Below are 16,154 nucleotides of genomic sequence, written 5' to 3'. Positions count from 1 at the left end.
TCCGAGAATTGCAGGGAAATTTTTCCCTCTGACTGCCGCATGTAATTGGTGTGTTTAGATCACAGGAAGTGACCCAAAAGCCCACACCTTTTCCCCACCTGAACAGCAAACGGCTGCCTCAGCTCAGTGAGCCTTAACGCTTCAGATACCCCAACCTTTTAATCTCCACCTGGCTCCATTGTGTTGCCCCCTCCCTCAACCCACCCTGCCACAGCATCACCCACCACACACGCACCTGCCCCTGGAAGGTGAACTAGCATTCCTCCACATGCAATTAAACCCACTGCTGGTCCCAAACAGCTGTCCTTCAGTCATCATGCAGCCAAGGGGGTTCAGCATGTCACATGCACCAAAGAGAGAGAGAACGCTGCAGTCTTTGTCATTGGCACTGGGCAGCCCAATCGCCGCATGCAATTTACCCGACGATGCGCAAACAAAACCATGTTATGTGGCACGGTTTGGGTGGTACCCCAGGTTACAAATGGACAAGGGCAGAGGATGTTCATCCAGTATATCAAACAGAGGATAGCCATAGGGGCGGAGTTTCAGGACCACATAACTCAATCCCAAAGAGAGTCAAACAGTTACACTGACTCCACACAACATGCTGACTCCCTCAATTTGACCTGCTCCCCTCCCCCATCTTGCATCCAGCTCTTACTGATGAATATTTCCTTATTAAAGTGTCTTACGATAAATGACCTTTCCATAACACTTGAGTTAGCATGTTTTCCAGTCGCTGCTTTCTTGCCTGATTGGCTCTTGGGGAAGATCAGGAGGATCTGACTTTCCCAATGCTGAGCGTCCTCAGAACCTAACTAGGCCCTCGGCTGAGTTGAACTGCTACAGCTTGACAGCCCCTTACCCAGACCTCAGAAATTATTTTGTGTGGAGGGCCAAGACCATGCTTCACCCTGTCTAGAGGGGGCGTTTTTACGATTTTCAGGTTCGTTGAAAGACACAGTAGAAGACTTTTTTGACATCTTTTCTGGAGAGGCTGAATTTTGCTTGTCTGTATGGAAGTAGCAATTGTCTTTGCAATTATTAGTGGCATTTTTACCTGTTTTTCTTACGTTCCATTGGCTGCATTAGGCCTGTGGCATGACTTTGGCTTAGGGCAGAATTGGGTACAATCTGCTGTCAGGCCTGCCTCTCAAACCGAGTGTCCAGTCCCACTGCATAGACCGCAGAGTTCAAACTGTCACGACTCGGAACTGTTCACAGACGGGACAAGTAGGTGAGCATGACGGGCAACCGCTCTGACAGAAACGCCCCACAGCCAAAGCATGTCAGACTCAAACAGCGGAAACTGGAGCCAAGCGCTTATATGGGACTTTTGAGGTAACAAGTGAGGTAACCTTTTTCTCTCTCTCTATCAGCACCTCCCTGCTCCTCTCCTCAAGGCAGTACAACCCTTAGCCTCTGCTCTGTAACCCGGGAGGGGGCCACCACCACCTGGCATTTCTTTACAACTCAAAAATAAAAAAAAAACAACAACAAAAGCAGCAACAACAGAAACAGAACATAGTCTCATTGCCTTCTGTTCCTGACAAGAGCCTTGTGCGCGCGGCTGCCTCCCTCACTGTGCAAGCGTGTGTTTGTGTGTGATGAATAATTCATGAGGTTTCATTAAGTGGTGTGTGTGTGTGTGTGCGTGTGTGTGTGTGTGTGTGGGTCCCCAGCCCCCAATCCCCCCCCCATGCTGCCTGCCTTGTGACTGCCATCTGGATACATGCCACCGACTGGCAGCTCACTGAGCCCCCGGGGGGGGGGGGAGGGGCGTAAGGGGGGACGGTAACAAAAAGAGGCAAAACACACAAAAATATTCCTGTCAGCTCAACACTCTTATAATGACATTCTGCACAGACAATGTACATGTATTTAAAGGGGTGGGGTGTAAGTGGGAGGAGGTGAGGGAGGAGGTGAGGCTAGCCCTATTTGGAAATAGGTGGAGATCTAAGGATGCAAGGCTAGCATGCAAGGAGAACCAAGAGCCTTAATTTTTATTGTCAAAAGCTGCGAAAATTCCAAGCCTCTTTAGCACGCATGCATTCTGAAGCTTTAGAACAGGAATTTATTCAAAGTATTTTTTACCAGCTGTAATATGATGAGTTGAAGCTATTATAGGCGAGACTCAGAGAGCACAAGAGAACTCTCAGTTTATGTATCACATTGTGCTCCACAGAACAGGCCCGATAAATCTGAACATTTCCACTTGAAGTGTCAGCGGGTGCTTTTGCCAGTCACCTTGTCAAGGTCACGCAGCTGTACCACGAGCGGACCCTTGATTATTAAGTCAAAAAGGAAGCTCTGTACATAATACAAGCACAGACTTTTTCATTAAGTAATTAGCCTCTTTTTTTTTCTGTGATGTTCTTTCTTCAATATATTTTTTGCCCACAAGCTGTGAGTCGTCCTACCCAACAGACACTGCGTGTATAAGCTTTGGGCAGACACTGGATAAACTCCCGATGGAGTGAAAATGTAACTCTGTCCACCCATTTTAACTAATGTACGATTTTGCTGAGTGTTATCATCAGATTGCATTTGCCAGTGCCGCCAGACATTACATCACCAGGGGTTGAAAGAACTTTCCGGTGTTTTCCAGGCCAGCAGTAGGCCATCGTAGCCTTCAGTAGTTGTCCAGTTATATTAACTTTACACAGGTTTTTGTTGAGTAGTAGAGTAAACTGTTAGTATCTGAAAGTGATGATACCCAAGCTTCCCATGGTCCCAAAGTCTAGAAGAAGGTTATTTCTTTCCAGCATCTTCTATGGCTCCCTCCACTCTCTGCTCCAGAATGCCTCCCCCCCCCAATCCCATGCCCAACCCTCTTCCCCCACCCCCACACAATGTCACCATGTTAGGGTTGGCGAGAGAACTGGGAAGCGACCTTCCCAACAGTCAGCAAGGTGCTGTGGCAACAGCAAGAGCCTGATTCCGTGGGTAACATGTGTGTCTCTGAGGATTAATATGAGTGTGTGTGTGTGTGTGTGTGTGTGTTTGTGAGTGAGTGAACGTGCTTGTGTGGTTAAATAACGTTTGGTTATCCGGTGGGCCTCTACATTCTCACCTACTACACGAGCACGCGTGTGTGCCCCTATTTGTGTGATTCCACGTGTGTGTACTTGCGCGTATGGCGGTGTGGTGATGAACTACCTGCAGTGGAGACACCCCCAGCTGGGCCGCTCCTCCCCCTGCATCTGAAGAGGTTCTCTGGGTTGTGGTAATTCGGAATGGCCTCATCCCAGCATAATAATTGGGCTTTGGAGTATGAGTTTGCGGGTAAAGTCATGTCCCCTAGCAGCCTGTGGATCACCAGGCAGGGGCGACGAGGAGCAACAAGCTCCCTGCTAGATGCACACCCCCCATAAGGCATCTACCACACATGACCTGGATGTCAGAGCCTCTGTCACTCAACTTGTATTTATGCGAAACGTTGGTGGACCTGAGGGAAGCCAGGGTCGCGGCCAGATTGTTTCGCTTTTTATGGCCTTTCTCCATAATCAACATAAACCCATCCCTTTTCTAGAAGCATGTTCCCAGTGTGGAGTTTTGGACAACCTGGACCGAATGACAGGAAGGGCTGGACACAAGATACACTCTCCTACACACGACTTCACGCTCCAAGACACCAATTCACATTTTTGGACAGCAGTAAGAAGCATGAAAAATACACTCAGGCACATGAGACAATGCAAATTCCATTCATACACACACACACACACACACACACACACACAACACTGCGGGTGGGGATCAAACCAACAATCTTGTTGGCGTAAGGCCACAGTGCCCCCCACAGAGCCTGCACACCATCCTCATCTGAAAATAACAGGCAAAATTGCCAGTGGAATGGACATGCACTTTTCTCACATAGGATAATGCCGTTAATGCAAAATTTAAATGTACAAAAACGAACAAATAATGTCCCAGGTTCCTATTTCTGCTCTTCTGATATGTCCGGGACATTTGATGTATACTTGATGTCCCTGGAGGTGGAGGGTGTGGGCCTGGGGTGGGGGGGGGGGTTGATTACACTGGGATTTGGTCCCTGTTAAACTTCCATTTTTCAGAGGGTGAGCTGATATGTTCTCTGACCTTTCTTCACCGAATGACCTCTTTTTCATTACTGATGGACGGCTGGTCTGAACACCGTCACGTAGAGCAGAGACAGAATTGCTTGCATTGTCAAGAAGGGATTCTGGGTAACCTCTGGCTTCTCAGTCACACCTCCAGAAGAGGCCCACTTCAGGATCTCCATCTTTATGATCCCCCAACTTTGACGGCCAACTAGGGGGATCGTGCGTCAGGGTGTGTATTTGCACGATTATCACTCTTCATGTGCATGTGCTCATGATGCGCACCACTCCAGTGGCCCTCTCTCTGCGCGGAAGTAGAAGCAGGTGTGTTCAGGTGTGAGCTGACCAGGCCTCCTCCTGTCTGGCTGCCAGCCGGCAATGCTGGGCGTTTGGTGCCAGCTGGCATGCTCGGACTCCCGTCTGCAGAGATGCAGCGAGCGTACGGCAATCTCAGCCAGCGCCACGCTCAGCCTGCACCGCATTAAAAGAGACGCTGCCGGCTGCAGCCTCCGCCCGCACCGCTTTGCAGGTCACAGCGCCCAAACGCAGGGCGATAGGGAAGAATTTTGTCTTGCAGCACCTATGATCCAAAAAAAAAGAGCTAATTTTACTGCCTTTTTTTAGAAGTAGGACTCAGATGAAGGAAATGCCATGGATTGAGACATGCCTTCACTTTGTTGTTCACCGGGCCTGTAAGTAGCACTGCGCAAGGATGGGAACAGAGTGCCAACCGACACAGGTCAAACCAGTGCTGGGCACTCCCGGAACAATCGAGCATCGTGCGGAGTGGGCACAGTACAGGATAACCTCAAACCACAAAGTGCTTTGTTTAAGTAGCTTCTCCAACAGGGATTCAAGGTACAGTTGGAGTTTTGGAGCCGCCGAGTCAAGCTTATTAAGCCATTTTTGTGAATCAAAGAAGAATAATAGCGGCGGGGTCCTGTCAGCAGGTCATCTGGCTTTCCGGGGGTGTCGACTGACCTCCGCGTTCTGGGAGAGAGGGGGGAGGTGGGTCGTGGACCAGGTGGGCCCAGATGGACGCCAGATGAACAGCTGCAGCCAGAGTCAGGGCCCAGGTGCACATCCGGACTCCGTCCCGTCCGCAGCAGACGGGAGGGTAGGCAAAGTGAAAATCCTCACATGCGGTGGGGGAGGGGGGGTTGAGCATCTGTATGCATCAGCGTGAGCGCACGCCTGTACGGAGGCTGCTCTCTGGCGTGTGAAGGCGCGGCGGGATGGGGGGGGGGGTAAACAGAAGGTAATAGCGGCAGGAGTGTATATTTATTTATTTGCGGTATCTTCGACGGCCGCTTGTTTGCCGGCCTGGATGGATATTGACTGTGAAACGGGGATCAGGGGCCACGCATCCGGGCGCTCGGGCTTATCTGCAGGATGCAGGCGGGCCGGGCAGCGTTATCTCCGCGCCGCAGGAGCGTGCCGGCACTCCAGCGCTCTCAAAGCCTCCTCGCTCCCTTTGTGTCGGCCTTGAGATGCCTGTTTACCTTTCACTGGCTTGATATTCCTATTAGAGTCGGTCCTATTTACTTGTTTCCTTTCTGGCTGGGCCCCCGGTCTCTCATCGCCTCCTCTCTGTGTCCCTCTCTCTCTCCCTCCCTCTCTCTCCTTCCCTCTCTCTCTCTCTCTCTCTCTCTGACCTTCGCGCTCACGCCCGGGGTGGTGTATTTACTTCTTCCTCTCAGGGGACAGACCTTTATCCTCGCCTCCTTTCCCCCTCCAAGTGTCAGGTGTCTCATGAAACGTGAAAATCTCGGGGTCATCTTCATCCCCTCGTCCCCCCTCCCCCACCACCGGAACAATCTGCCCGGAAAACCACAAGGCCAAATATAAACAAATAAGCCTACGCCGCCGCGTCCCGCCACTTCGCCGTTTCCTTCCCAAATTTTTTGCCGTGAGATGGGTCCCCCGCCTCACCTGAACCCCCCCCCCCTCCACATCACCAAGGACTCTATTTCTCGCATGTAATGCTCACGTTTTGGACTCCTTTCATTAAAGTTAAATAAAATAACAATGAAAGAGTAAGTCCCCGCAATGTGTTAGCTCACATGGGAAGCACTGATTTCAGCACCCTTAGACCCTCAGATGCACACCTGCGAACAGGGTGGGGGGCACAGAGTGCACACACTTAACTCTCAAAACTTTGGGCTCCACTTTTAGTTGACTATGACTAAGTCCCCAGTGAAACCCAGGGGGAATGCAAATTCAGAGCACTGGGCCATGTTGACGAGGGAGGGGGGTATATTTTTTTCAAATTCATTAATTCCTGAACCACCCCCCAGTACAGAGAGCCAAGTTAAAAAAAAAAAAAACGCTCAAGGCGAATCTAGCCGGATCAGATATTAGGATGTCTTTCTCCACTAAGCAGTATCTGTTTAATTCAATCAGAGCTTTTTTTTGGCTAAGTGGTACCATGCCTTTGTGCAGCCTAGTATTTTGGATTTAAGATTTTTTTTTTACACAGTAAAATGGCAGAGATGTGGGCACGGTGCCCTGCAGCTGTGTGTGCTGTGCTCTTCATCCTCACACAGCCCTCTAACTAAGCGCATTACCCCCCCGAAAACCCCTGGCAAAGAGGATTCGGATTCTCTCTGGGGGGGGGGGGGGTTGTCTTTCATCAGCCGCCCCCGCACGAGATTGGCTCTGCGCGGACAGCCAATGCGAGAGGGGCGTGAACACACCAGCAGTGGCTGGGAACTCGAACCCAGGGGCCTGCCTTCCTGCTGGGAAGCTGATAACCAGATGGGCTGAGAGGCTCCGCCGCAGGGGACAGGTAGCACCAAGGAGGTAGGCAGCCACTCGTGCCACTAAGGCTAGGGCAGACTCAGAGGCACTGAGAGTCACTGAGATTGTAGGGACCTCCAAGGCCCTGGATGTCACCAAGACTATGAAAAACCCCCCAAAACGTTCACTGATGTCATGGAAATGACTAGCACTTGACGAAACTGAGACTATGAGATCAACCTGAGACCCTGGGAGTCCCTAACACTATAGTAACCACTGAGACCCTCTGAGACTCTATGACTATAGAATCCACTGAGACCTTAGGAGACTCTAAGACTATAGGATCCAGTGAGACCCTGCAAGTCCCTAAGACTATAGGAACCACTTAGACTCTGCGAGTCCCTAAAATTATAGGAACCATGACACCCTCAGAGACTATAGGAATGACTGAGACGCTAGGAGACCAATACTATAGGAACCACTGAGACTGCAGGAGTCTCTAAGACTATAGGATCCAGTGAGACCCTGCAAGTCCCTAAGACTATAGGAACCACTTAGACTCTGCGAGTTGCTAAAATTATAGGAACCATGACACCCTCAGAGACTATAGGATCGACTGAGACGCTGGAAGACTAAGACTATAGGAACCACTGAGACTGCAGGAATCTCTAAGACTTTAGTAACCACCAAAGCTTGGGGTCATTAAAACTGCTGAAACTGATCAGACTCTAAGAGTCACAGGGAAGAGATGCTTGACCCTTCAGTCCGGTGAATTACTGATAGCTCACTTGGCCCAATCAATATGCAACAAGCAGCAGCCGTGAGTTAGCAGCAGGACACCAGCATAGAGCAGTCTAAGGGTTTGCCGGAAGGGATGAGTCCTCTTTGGTCAACAAGGTGGCATCACAACTGCAGGGTTAAGGGTTTGAATCCGGCCTCCATTCTTTGTATGTGGAGTTTGCATGATCTCCTCTGGGTGCTCTGGTTTCCTACCACAATACAAAAACATTCAGTTTGCATGCACTAGCATCCCATCTGGAGAATACCCTAGACTTGTGCTGCACTCTCCACCACCAACCCAACAACCCTGACTGGGACAGTTGAGATGGATGCTAAAGACACAACCCCTGTGTTCAGTACTTGAGGTGCATATTCAACATGACCTTTGACCCCTCTGTCACACATCCCAATGTGGATAATGACACCCAGTGGTGGGTCAGCCATGGCATCAAAAGCTACCGTCCAACCCACTGCCAGTGATTGGTCATCCAGAGATTACAGAGCCTGGGGTACGAATCCAGTCCAAAGCGTTAACACCCTGGCTGCTTAAGTGTAAAGGCACCTGAGTTGTGTAGACAGGGGCCCCTGAAGGTCATCACGGACAGCCTCTCTCAGGCCGGTGTGACGGCTCTTTGCGGTGGGATACGTCACTCTTTGGAGTTTATCGAGGACTGATCCAGAGTTCATCCAGGTCTGGGATCTCAACCCATTCAGTTGCTTTTCCATATTATTTCATTACCAGATGCTTTTATCCCAAGAAAAGTCCAATTTTGAGAGAGCAGGGGCTCATTGGGTCATTGGGGAAATTTGAGGTTTAGGGCCTTGCTCAAGTTAAACACCGAATGTACATACACCTCAGATAAAAAGAATGGCCACCAGTCTGATGATGAAATCTGTCAATCTGCGGAGATCCTTCCATTCTGTACCACATCAGTGCCAATAAAACATCTTATTCTAAACCTAACATCTTCATCTAAACAACAGTGTGTTTTGTGGAAAACGCGGTGCCTTCTTTACGCTGCATTACAAACCGCTTGTTGATGACCGCCATGTTTTATGTCTGTTAAATGCTGTCTCAGGGCTGCCTCGCACCTTCGGGCGGTTGGTGTGCGTCGGCCTTGTTCTCCCCGTCTTCGGACGGCTCTCCTCTGGGTTTTCCGGCCTCCTCCTAAGGCCTGAAGATTTGCGCTTCAGTTGAGCCGGTATCTCTAAATTACCCGCGTGTGTGAGTGTGGTCCCATCCTCCCCCCCCCCCCCCAGCTTCCCAGGCTAAGCTCTGGGCTCACTGGGAGCCCGTCCTGGATAACCGGCTGGGGGTGGCTGGGTAATGGAGCACGGATTCGCAAGGGGCAAATTCGTCAGTGGAACCTGTAGAGAATGTGATGGTGCCCCAGAGTATCCATGAACATCACTTATCACTATAGGCTTTGGGCCGCCTCCTTAAGTGCACTCACAGTAATGCTCACGTCTCCAGTAAGAAGGGTACCCTTAACCTGCATTTTGCCACACACACGCTAGTACAAATGGCCTGCAATATGAATAAAACATGAGTAGAAAACATGAATAAATAATTATACAGCATAATATTATATAAGCTACGGACAGCTATTAAGTAACACTCAAGATACACTCTTATTATAACCGACTGCGGTTTTTCACTTCTTTTCGGCCGGGGATCAGATGAATACTGGGGGATAGTGGCCATCTGTAATCCCAACTTTCATCTAGAGCCTCGGGTTTTGGGATCAGAACAACAAAAATAATTTATTCAGCACTCTGGATGAAATAAAAACAGGTGTAATTGTTTGGATTTCCTCCGTGACCTTTTTTAAGAGCGCGTCCATCATGCATTATGCATGGGCCCTGAGCGGAGTGTACGCAAAGCGCTGCCACACTAATTGGTTGGAGTTAAACTCCGGAGGTGCAGCTCTATTTCTGGCAAATTTTGGGCTCCCCTTCCCCCCTCGCCAGACTCTTGAAACTCCGCCCCCCCCCCCCCCCCCTCCATTTGCAGGTTAACCCACGTTTATTTACCTCCAAATAGACCCGTTTTCTGAGTGACAGAAAAACGCTTTATGCAAAGTAGGCGAGCCGGCACTTTGGAGGGTTACCTGGGGCATCTGGGAGATAATGATATCCGAAATTATGCTTGCTGTCAGCGATGAACCGACAGGGTGTGTGCGTGTGTGTGTAAGTGTGCATACGTGTGTGTGTGTGTGTGTGTGTGTTGCCATTTCTCACTCTGCAGTCTTATTACTGAAACCTTAAGTAATTTCAGCACGACGGCAATTAGAAGTTTGTCGAAAGCACTTTCCCTGTTCGCCAAAAGTTGGGCATGGGAGTGGGTGGCTATTTCCTGCTCTTAAAGTGAGCCTATTTACATATTTTTGGCTAAAACTTTGGATTTTGCAATCCCACCTCAAATAGAACCTCACATGGCACTCCAGGCTGGACCACGCGTTGCTACAGGTAGGACCGTGTCATCCAGGGAGTCAGCCTGCAGTTGTACGTGCCCCGTGCTCCAGGTATGAGGCAGGCATTGCGGTGAGGTGGCAGCGGGGGCCGCCGGAGGGGGAGGGGTTAACTGTCAGAAGCTGTCTTGTCTGCCAGGCGCCAGCAGATGTGGGGGAACCACTCGGCGGGACGCCTTCGTTTCCATCTGGCCCCTTTTCAGGGTGGCACCTATTTAGTGGAGGGAGTGCCGGCTGCGTACGCAGTGAGGGAGCGAGGTAGCGTGCAGAGACGCCTGCAGGGGGCGACGTGGCGCACCTGCGGCTATGTTCGGGGGCCTTTGCGCCTGTCACTTCCATCTACTGCTCCTCGCAGACGGCAGTGATCGGGCAGTGGAGGATGAGGGGCCTCGGAAAGCGAGCTCCCACAGGGGCTTTTGTAAAATTACCCATTTCATCTTTGTTTTGCGCTCACCTGTTTATATTTGTGTGCCACAGTTAGAAACACCCAGAGCTCCGATACCTGTCGGGCCCATGATGCAAGACACCTGTAGTAATAGTAAACACGTGGATACGTGTTCACTGTCATGCTGAAGACACGTGATTTAGGTCTGAAATGGCAGGCATGTGTGTGAGTACATTCACGCGGCTGTGTGTGTGTGTGTGCGTGTGCGTGTGAGAGAGCACACTTAATTTAGCAGGTGCGCTCTGACAGTTTTTGAACGCGAGCCAGGCTCATTCCGCGCAGCCCCCAGTTCGCATCTGTGGGGGGCGGTGGCGTGACAGATGGGGACGGTTTAACTTCCAGAGTTCAGTTAAGATCTGGAGGCCTGCAGAGCCTGGCCGTGCCAAGCAGGTGTGCGCCTGCTACCCGAAGAGAGCTACCCCCCGTCACCCCCGCTGCCACCCCCCCAGGCTCTGAGCGATGTTGGGGAAAGTCCAGAGAGTCTCTAGGGAACGGGGCAGGATTCTCGACGAGATCACTGGTATGTCCTGCTGGACAAGTCGCCTTAGCCTCATTGTGGATCATCAGAATAACAGAGGACTTAATTCATACAATGGGGGCGACTTTTCATTACCCAATGATATGATTAGAATTGGTGAGTGACAGGTGAGGGGGCTCTCTGGTGGCAAATCAGCTTTCAGCTAGGGCCAGTGCCCCTGTGGCCCCACCCCTGTATATGTCCCTGGGCTTAATCACCTTGCCGACAACAGAACTGGCAGCAGTTGATGTGTGTATGAGGACAGAGGCGTATTGTGGGGTTGAATCTAAAGCAAACCTTCCTTATTCGATAGCCCATCACTCAGCCTAAATGTGTCAAGGGAAAAGTCAGGAAGAGTGAATGTGACAACTGAGAAGAATGTTTCTACTTTTAATTATACATTCAGCCTTTCTTTCTCTATTGATCCCCAGTTAAAGTGATCATTAACCTCCTGTCTGTCTCCCAATTTTGTTTATTTGCCTGGAGGATACTATGCAGCATTGATAGGGGGATCTCTCTGAATCGGCTAGTTTGGTCTTCCAGGCTCAGTGTCGAGCTCAGAGCAGCAAGCAATAAATCCGACCTGGCAACATGCCCGGCATTCTGTCTTGCCAACTTTCCATGTGTCACCCTGTACCTTTCAGAATAGTGCCAGCCAGCCCATCAGGTAACATAGGTGGCCGTCTAGAACGGCATCTTCTGAAGGGCCGTCGACTTTGTAAACTTCACTTTGTCTCGGAGGAGGGCGTCAGTGGTGAAGCACCACATGGGCTTCATTGGTTACTGCCCCAGAGGTCATCACAGTTAAAACTACTTAACAGGAGAGATCAACTCTGTTATGATAGCATCACCGGCCTGAAAACGCAATAGGATGAAATCATAATCTGCCATCTCCCACAAGCATCACAACACCTGTTTTGTGACAGTGACTTTTAAAACAACCTTTCTTATAGGTAATATCAGGGACGGAAGCACAAAAGCAAAGGACAGTGACTCTAGAGGTAAACAAAATGACCGACCGATTGATGGAGGCTTGCGTTGGAGTCTGGAGACAAAAATGCAGCAGGTTACAGGGGCAGCAAATGGACGTCGTCACAGCCTGACTGGCCGTTATATGAGAGAGAGTCACAGAACTGTGGAGACCCAACATCCCACGAACAATTTCTAAATCTAATTGAAAATCTTTTAACTTTGTTATGATTTTGAGTCTCAAATGAATACCCAAGGCGTGTGTTCTAATTCCTTTTATGGCCTTCGCTCGTTAAAGATTACCAAGGAACTGAGGACATCCAATGGCCCCCTGTCAGAATGGAAAGTCCCTACTGCTTCTAGGACATTTCTGAGAGCTTCTGTGTCAGTGGGGGTACCATGTCCCTTACTGGAAACGTCCCACCCAGGTCATGCGACATCCGGCGTGGCATCCAGATTGCTTATGGCGGCCCTTCGCGGCAGTTTCGCTCTGAGAGGAGGACCGCACATCTGTGCGAGCGTGTGGGGAAGTCCACTTCCTCAAGCCAACAGGCCACTTTCACTTCTGCCGCACACCTAAGGTCGGGGGCATGAGGGAGGGGCGGGGACTGGTGTGTGTGTGTGTGGGGGGGGGGGGAATATGTATTTACCAGCGTGCATTTAAGCATCGCTCTCAGAGTTAAGGTGGACCTGGGGCCAGAAGGAAGTGCTGGGCTGGTGGTGGTGGGGGGGGGGTGCTGGTGTCCTGCAGGAAAGGGGAAGATGGTCCTGCCCATGAGTGCAGCTGGTTCCTGACAGAGGAAGCTGAGACGGAGGCAGAAGGCTGGTGTCTCTGTGCTATCACCTCCATGCAGCTCTGTTTACCTTCCCCTCACCCCCCCACCCCTCCTACACGGGGGACGGGGCCACGCAGTCACGCTCTCTCTCTCTCTCCCTCTCTCTCTCACACACACGCTCTCTTGCTGCATCCCCTGAAGGAAACCCTCAGTCCCCCTGCTCTGCTCCCAGCCACTGGCAGTCTGCCCTGGCTTCGATTCTGGACCGGCACCTTCCTGGAACCGCACCCGACTGCTGCATCTGACCCGCTTTAATGGACTTTTGAGTGAGTGAGGAAGAGAAACAGAGGGAGAGAGAGAGAGAAAGAAAGAGAGGGAGGGGAGAGGGGAAGGAGGAGAGAAGGACCCAATATTGGAGTCTCTGTCAAACGCCAGAGAGGGTCATGGGAACGCAGGAGCAGCAAGAGATCGGGAGGTCATCCACGTCATCTTGTTAAACGCCGGGCACCAAGAAGAAGGATTAAGTCACAGAGAAGTGGAAAGAAAGTTCTGGAGGACGGCTGCACTCCATGTGATTTCCATGTGTGTTTCTCAGGCTCCTGCTCTTGCCATTACGACTGCTGATCTCACACTGTTGGAAACCGCAACCCTAGTGGGCTCTGTGAGCTCAGCACTGGTTCCGCCAGCGTGGAAGGGGGTCCACTCCCACTCAGCAGGGGTCTGACCTCTCGCAATGAGGTCGCCCTCCTCATCGTCGCTGGCGCAAAGGCTGACTTAGAGGGGACGACTTTCTGGTGTTCTTCTTGTAAGCCGGAACTTGGAGACCGTTGCATTTGGTCCGTAGTACCTGCCCTAACCTGACAAAGTCAGAAATTCAATGTTTGGTGACCTCCGCCCCCCCCAAGAATGCAGAAGCTGTCTACGGAGTTGCACTTCCATCGCCCACAGGGATCTGACTCTGAGAAGGTGTCTCCCGTAGCCCTGAGGATCCCCACCGTGACACTGACCAGCCAGAACGCCATGGCAGCCCGACGCTCTGCACATGGAGTCACCCCCACGTCTCCCCCTGCAGGCCGGGGAGCCAGGAGAGCCCCTGAAGGTCAGTGCCAATCCCTCAATGGCTGTCTGTTTGGGGCAGCAGATATACTGTACATCATTTACCTCAGTCATGGTCTCTCCTATGTTCTTTACCTCTCTTCTCAAATGTTGAAGTATCAGGGAAAACACGCACTCTGCTCTGTGCTCTTGGGATAGATACCGTGAGCTATTTTAAGACATGTTTTTATATACAATATTTCTAATTAGGGAACTTAATCTTCTCTGGGGTTCCCCTCGTAATGACGGTCGAGTCAAACAAACTTTCCCTGGGGAAAGTGAGCAAACGAAAAGCCCAGATAGTCAGTTCTTATGGTATTATCAGGCCTCTCGGCTCTGCCACGGCACAGCCACTGGCCACTAGGTGGCCCAGTGGTTAAGGAACAAGTCGGAAGTTTGCCTGGCTGTTGATCTTTATATTTAACTTCTTATTTACCCTGTTTGCTTAAGTAGTGAAATCCCCACCAACCTAGTATAAACTTATCAGGTGTGGAAGTCTCTGTGGGTTGAAGGCATCTGCTAGACTAAGGGTGCATAATCCTGGAGGGGTTGGGAGATTAAGCCCAAGGTGGAGATCATCCATCCCTGTCAGACTTTCACTATCCCACACGTCAGCTAGTGCAGGACGAGGCACAAGACTGTGGCAGATGATGCGTGACTGATGATTGGCGAAATGTGATTTGTTTTATTGTGTGTGTGTGTGGGTAGTAGCGTGTGTGTGTGTGTGTGCTGATGACACCTGCTTTGGTGAGACCCCGTGTTTCTCCTGCTTTGAGGCAGATGTCTTGCCGGTCGACGACAGACTATAACAGGAGAAATACAGCGTAAGTTATACACTTTTCATAAATCAGAAAGCCAAGGAAAACTCAAAAAAAAAAGAGTCATTAAAGTGGTACTTTGGAGCTCCTAAATATTTAAGGGGGGTGGGGGCTGCGTCAAAGAAGCATTAACACCCCACGCAGTGAATTACCTGTGACAGCCCCCTGGTTTTTCTTCACGGTAATGAGCTCTGTGATAAGCACTCTATAAATAGGCTTAGTCATAGGCGTCCTCTGTAATTCCCTGATAAAGCAAGAAGGACCCCAGGAAACGCTCACTCTATCCATCAGGTTCGTTTTCGAGTTAGGCGGGGGGGTTCTTGCCCGTTTCTGTGGGGGAGTTTACCTGTTTGCCAGGTGAGCTGGGGTTGTGGGGGGAGGGGGCAGGGGGAGCAGGTCGTACGGAGGTACCAGCTTTAGTTCGGCGCCTAACCCCCCCCATATTTTGGGGCGTTATGAGAAACAGCCGGAGCTTCCTGCTCAGGAGCAGATGTCGGAGGGCTCAGGCACAGCTGGGGAGGCCGATAACCGCAGCGGCAGGGAGACGGAGGACTGCTGAATCCCCTGCCTCCCCCCCCCCCGCCCCCGACCACACACCCCCGTCTTATCACCGCGAACACAGCACACGCTGCACCACAATGAGGAACTGCCACCCCCCCCCCTTCCAGAGCAGGCAGGCCCTTATGGCACTGCTTCAGTGTGGTGGGGGGGTTGGGCAGGCACTGGCCAGCAAGCCTCTTGGGGCTCGCTGACCACTGTTACTCAGAGAGAGAAAAACAAATCAAAATAAAAAACTTCACTTCCTTGTTCAGCACCTGTGCTAAATGTGGCAATCGCCAGGTTGCTTGTTCTCATTGTCATTTGAGGCCTCACACGCGCTCGTGACGGCCTCGCACAAGTACATGCGTAGGAAAAGTGGATCCCAGACTGGCACCATCTGATTGGTCTACTTGTGGAAATCTTTTTTTTTTTTTTCTAATGATCGTTAGCTGACACAGTTACCAGCTGACCCAGTAACTCAAAATGTTAAAAAAAACAGTTATATGGACTGAAACTGATCTGACATGGATCTGTTAGTAATGTCTGTAATCCAGAACACCAAGGGAGAGTGCCATAAGATGAAGAGGAGTGTGCTTGTGCGTGCTGGTGTATGTGTGTATGTATGTGTCTGTGTGTGTGTGTGTGTGTGTGTGTGTGTGGCACAGTCTCTCCCAGCAGTCATCTCTCCCACTTCTACTGCACTGCCCTTTCAGTTCCTGAGGAACAGATGTTCGCAACTGGAAATAGTGGAAATGGTGCATTAACCCCTGCAGTGTTGATCCTCCACAGTGCGGGGCTCGCTCCACGCTGATCATGCACTGGAGTGCGCACGTGCACGGACACAGTTCATATATTCCTATCATTGTGGGGACTCTCCATTCACTTCTATGGGCATGTAAGCCTATGTAGAGACATACGATGT

At 50.8% G+C, this 16,154-nt stretch overlaps 1 protein-coding gene across 5 annotated transcripts in view; it reads left to right on the top strand.

Moving 5' to 3' along the window:
* The first annotated feature begins 12,703 nt into the window (after nt 1–12,703).
* cbfa2t3 (CBFA2/RUNX1 partner transcriptional co-repressor 3) overlaps nt 12,704–16,154 on the top strand; it is a 37,385-nt gene continuing 33,934 nt past the window's right edge. For 2 of the 5 annotated variants that reach the window (XM_023790757.2, XM_023790755.2), the window contains exon 1: nt 12,705–13,878. In XM_023790757.2, coding sequence (XP_023646525.1) covers nt 13,686–13,878 — 193 coding nt within the window. In that variant the 5' untranslated portion in view covers nt 12,705–13,685. Of the gene's footprint in view, nt 13,879–16,154 lie in introns of all 5 variants that reach the window. The other 3 variants (XM_023790756.2, XM_023790754.2, XM_023790758.2) reach the window with 2 other exon arrangements.

The sequence above is a fragment of the Paramormyrops kingsleyae genome, chromosome 11, assembly GCF_048594095.1.
Source record: "Paramormyrops kingsleyae isolate MSU_618 chromosome 11, PKINGS_0.4, whole genome shotgun sequence".
Classification (NCBI taxonomy): Eukaryota; Metazoa; Chordata; class Actinopteri; order Osteoglossiformes; family Mormyridae; genus Paramormyrops; species Paramormyrops kingsleyae.
This window is presented reverse-complemented; position numbering and strand designations above follow the sequence as displayed.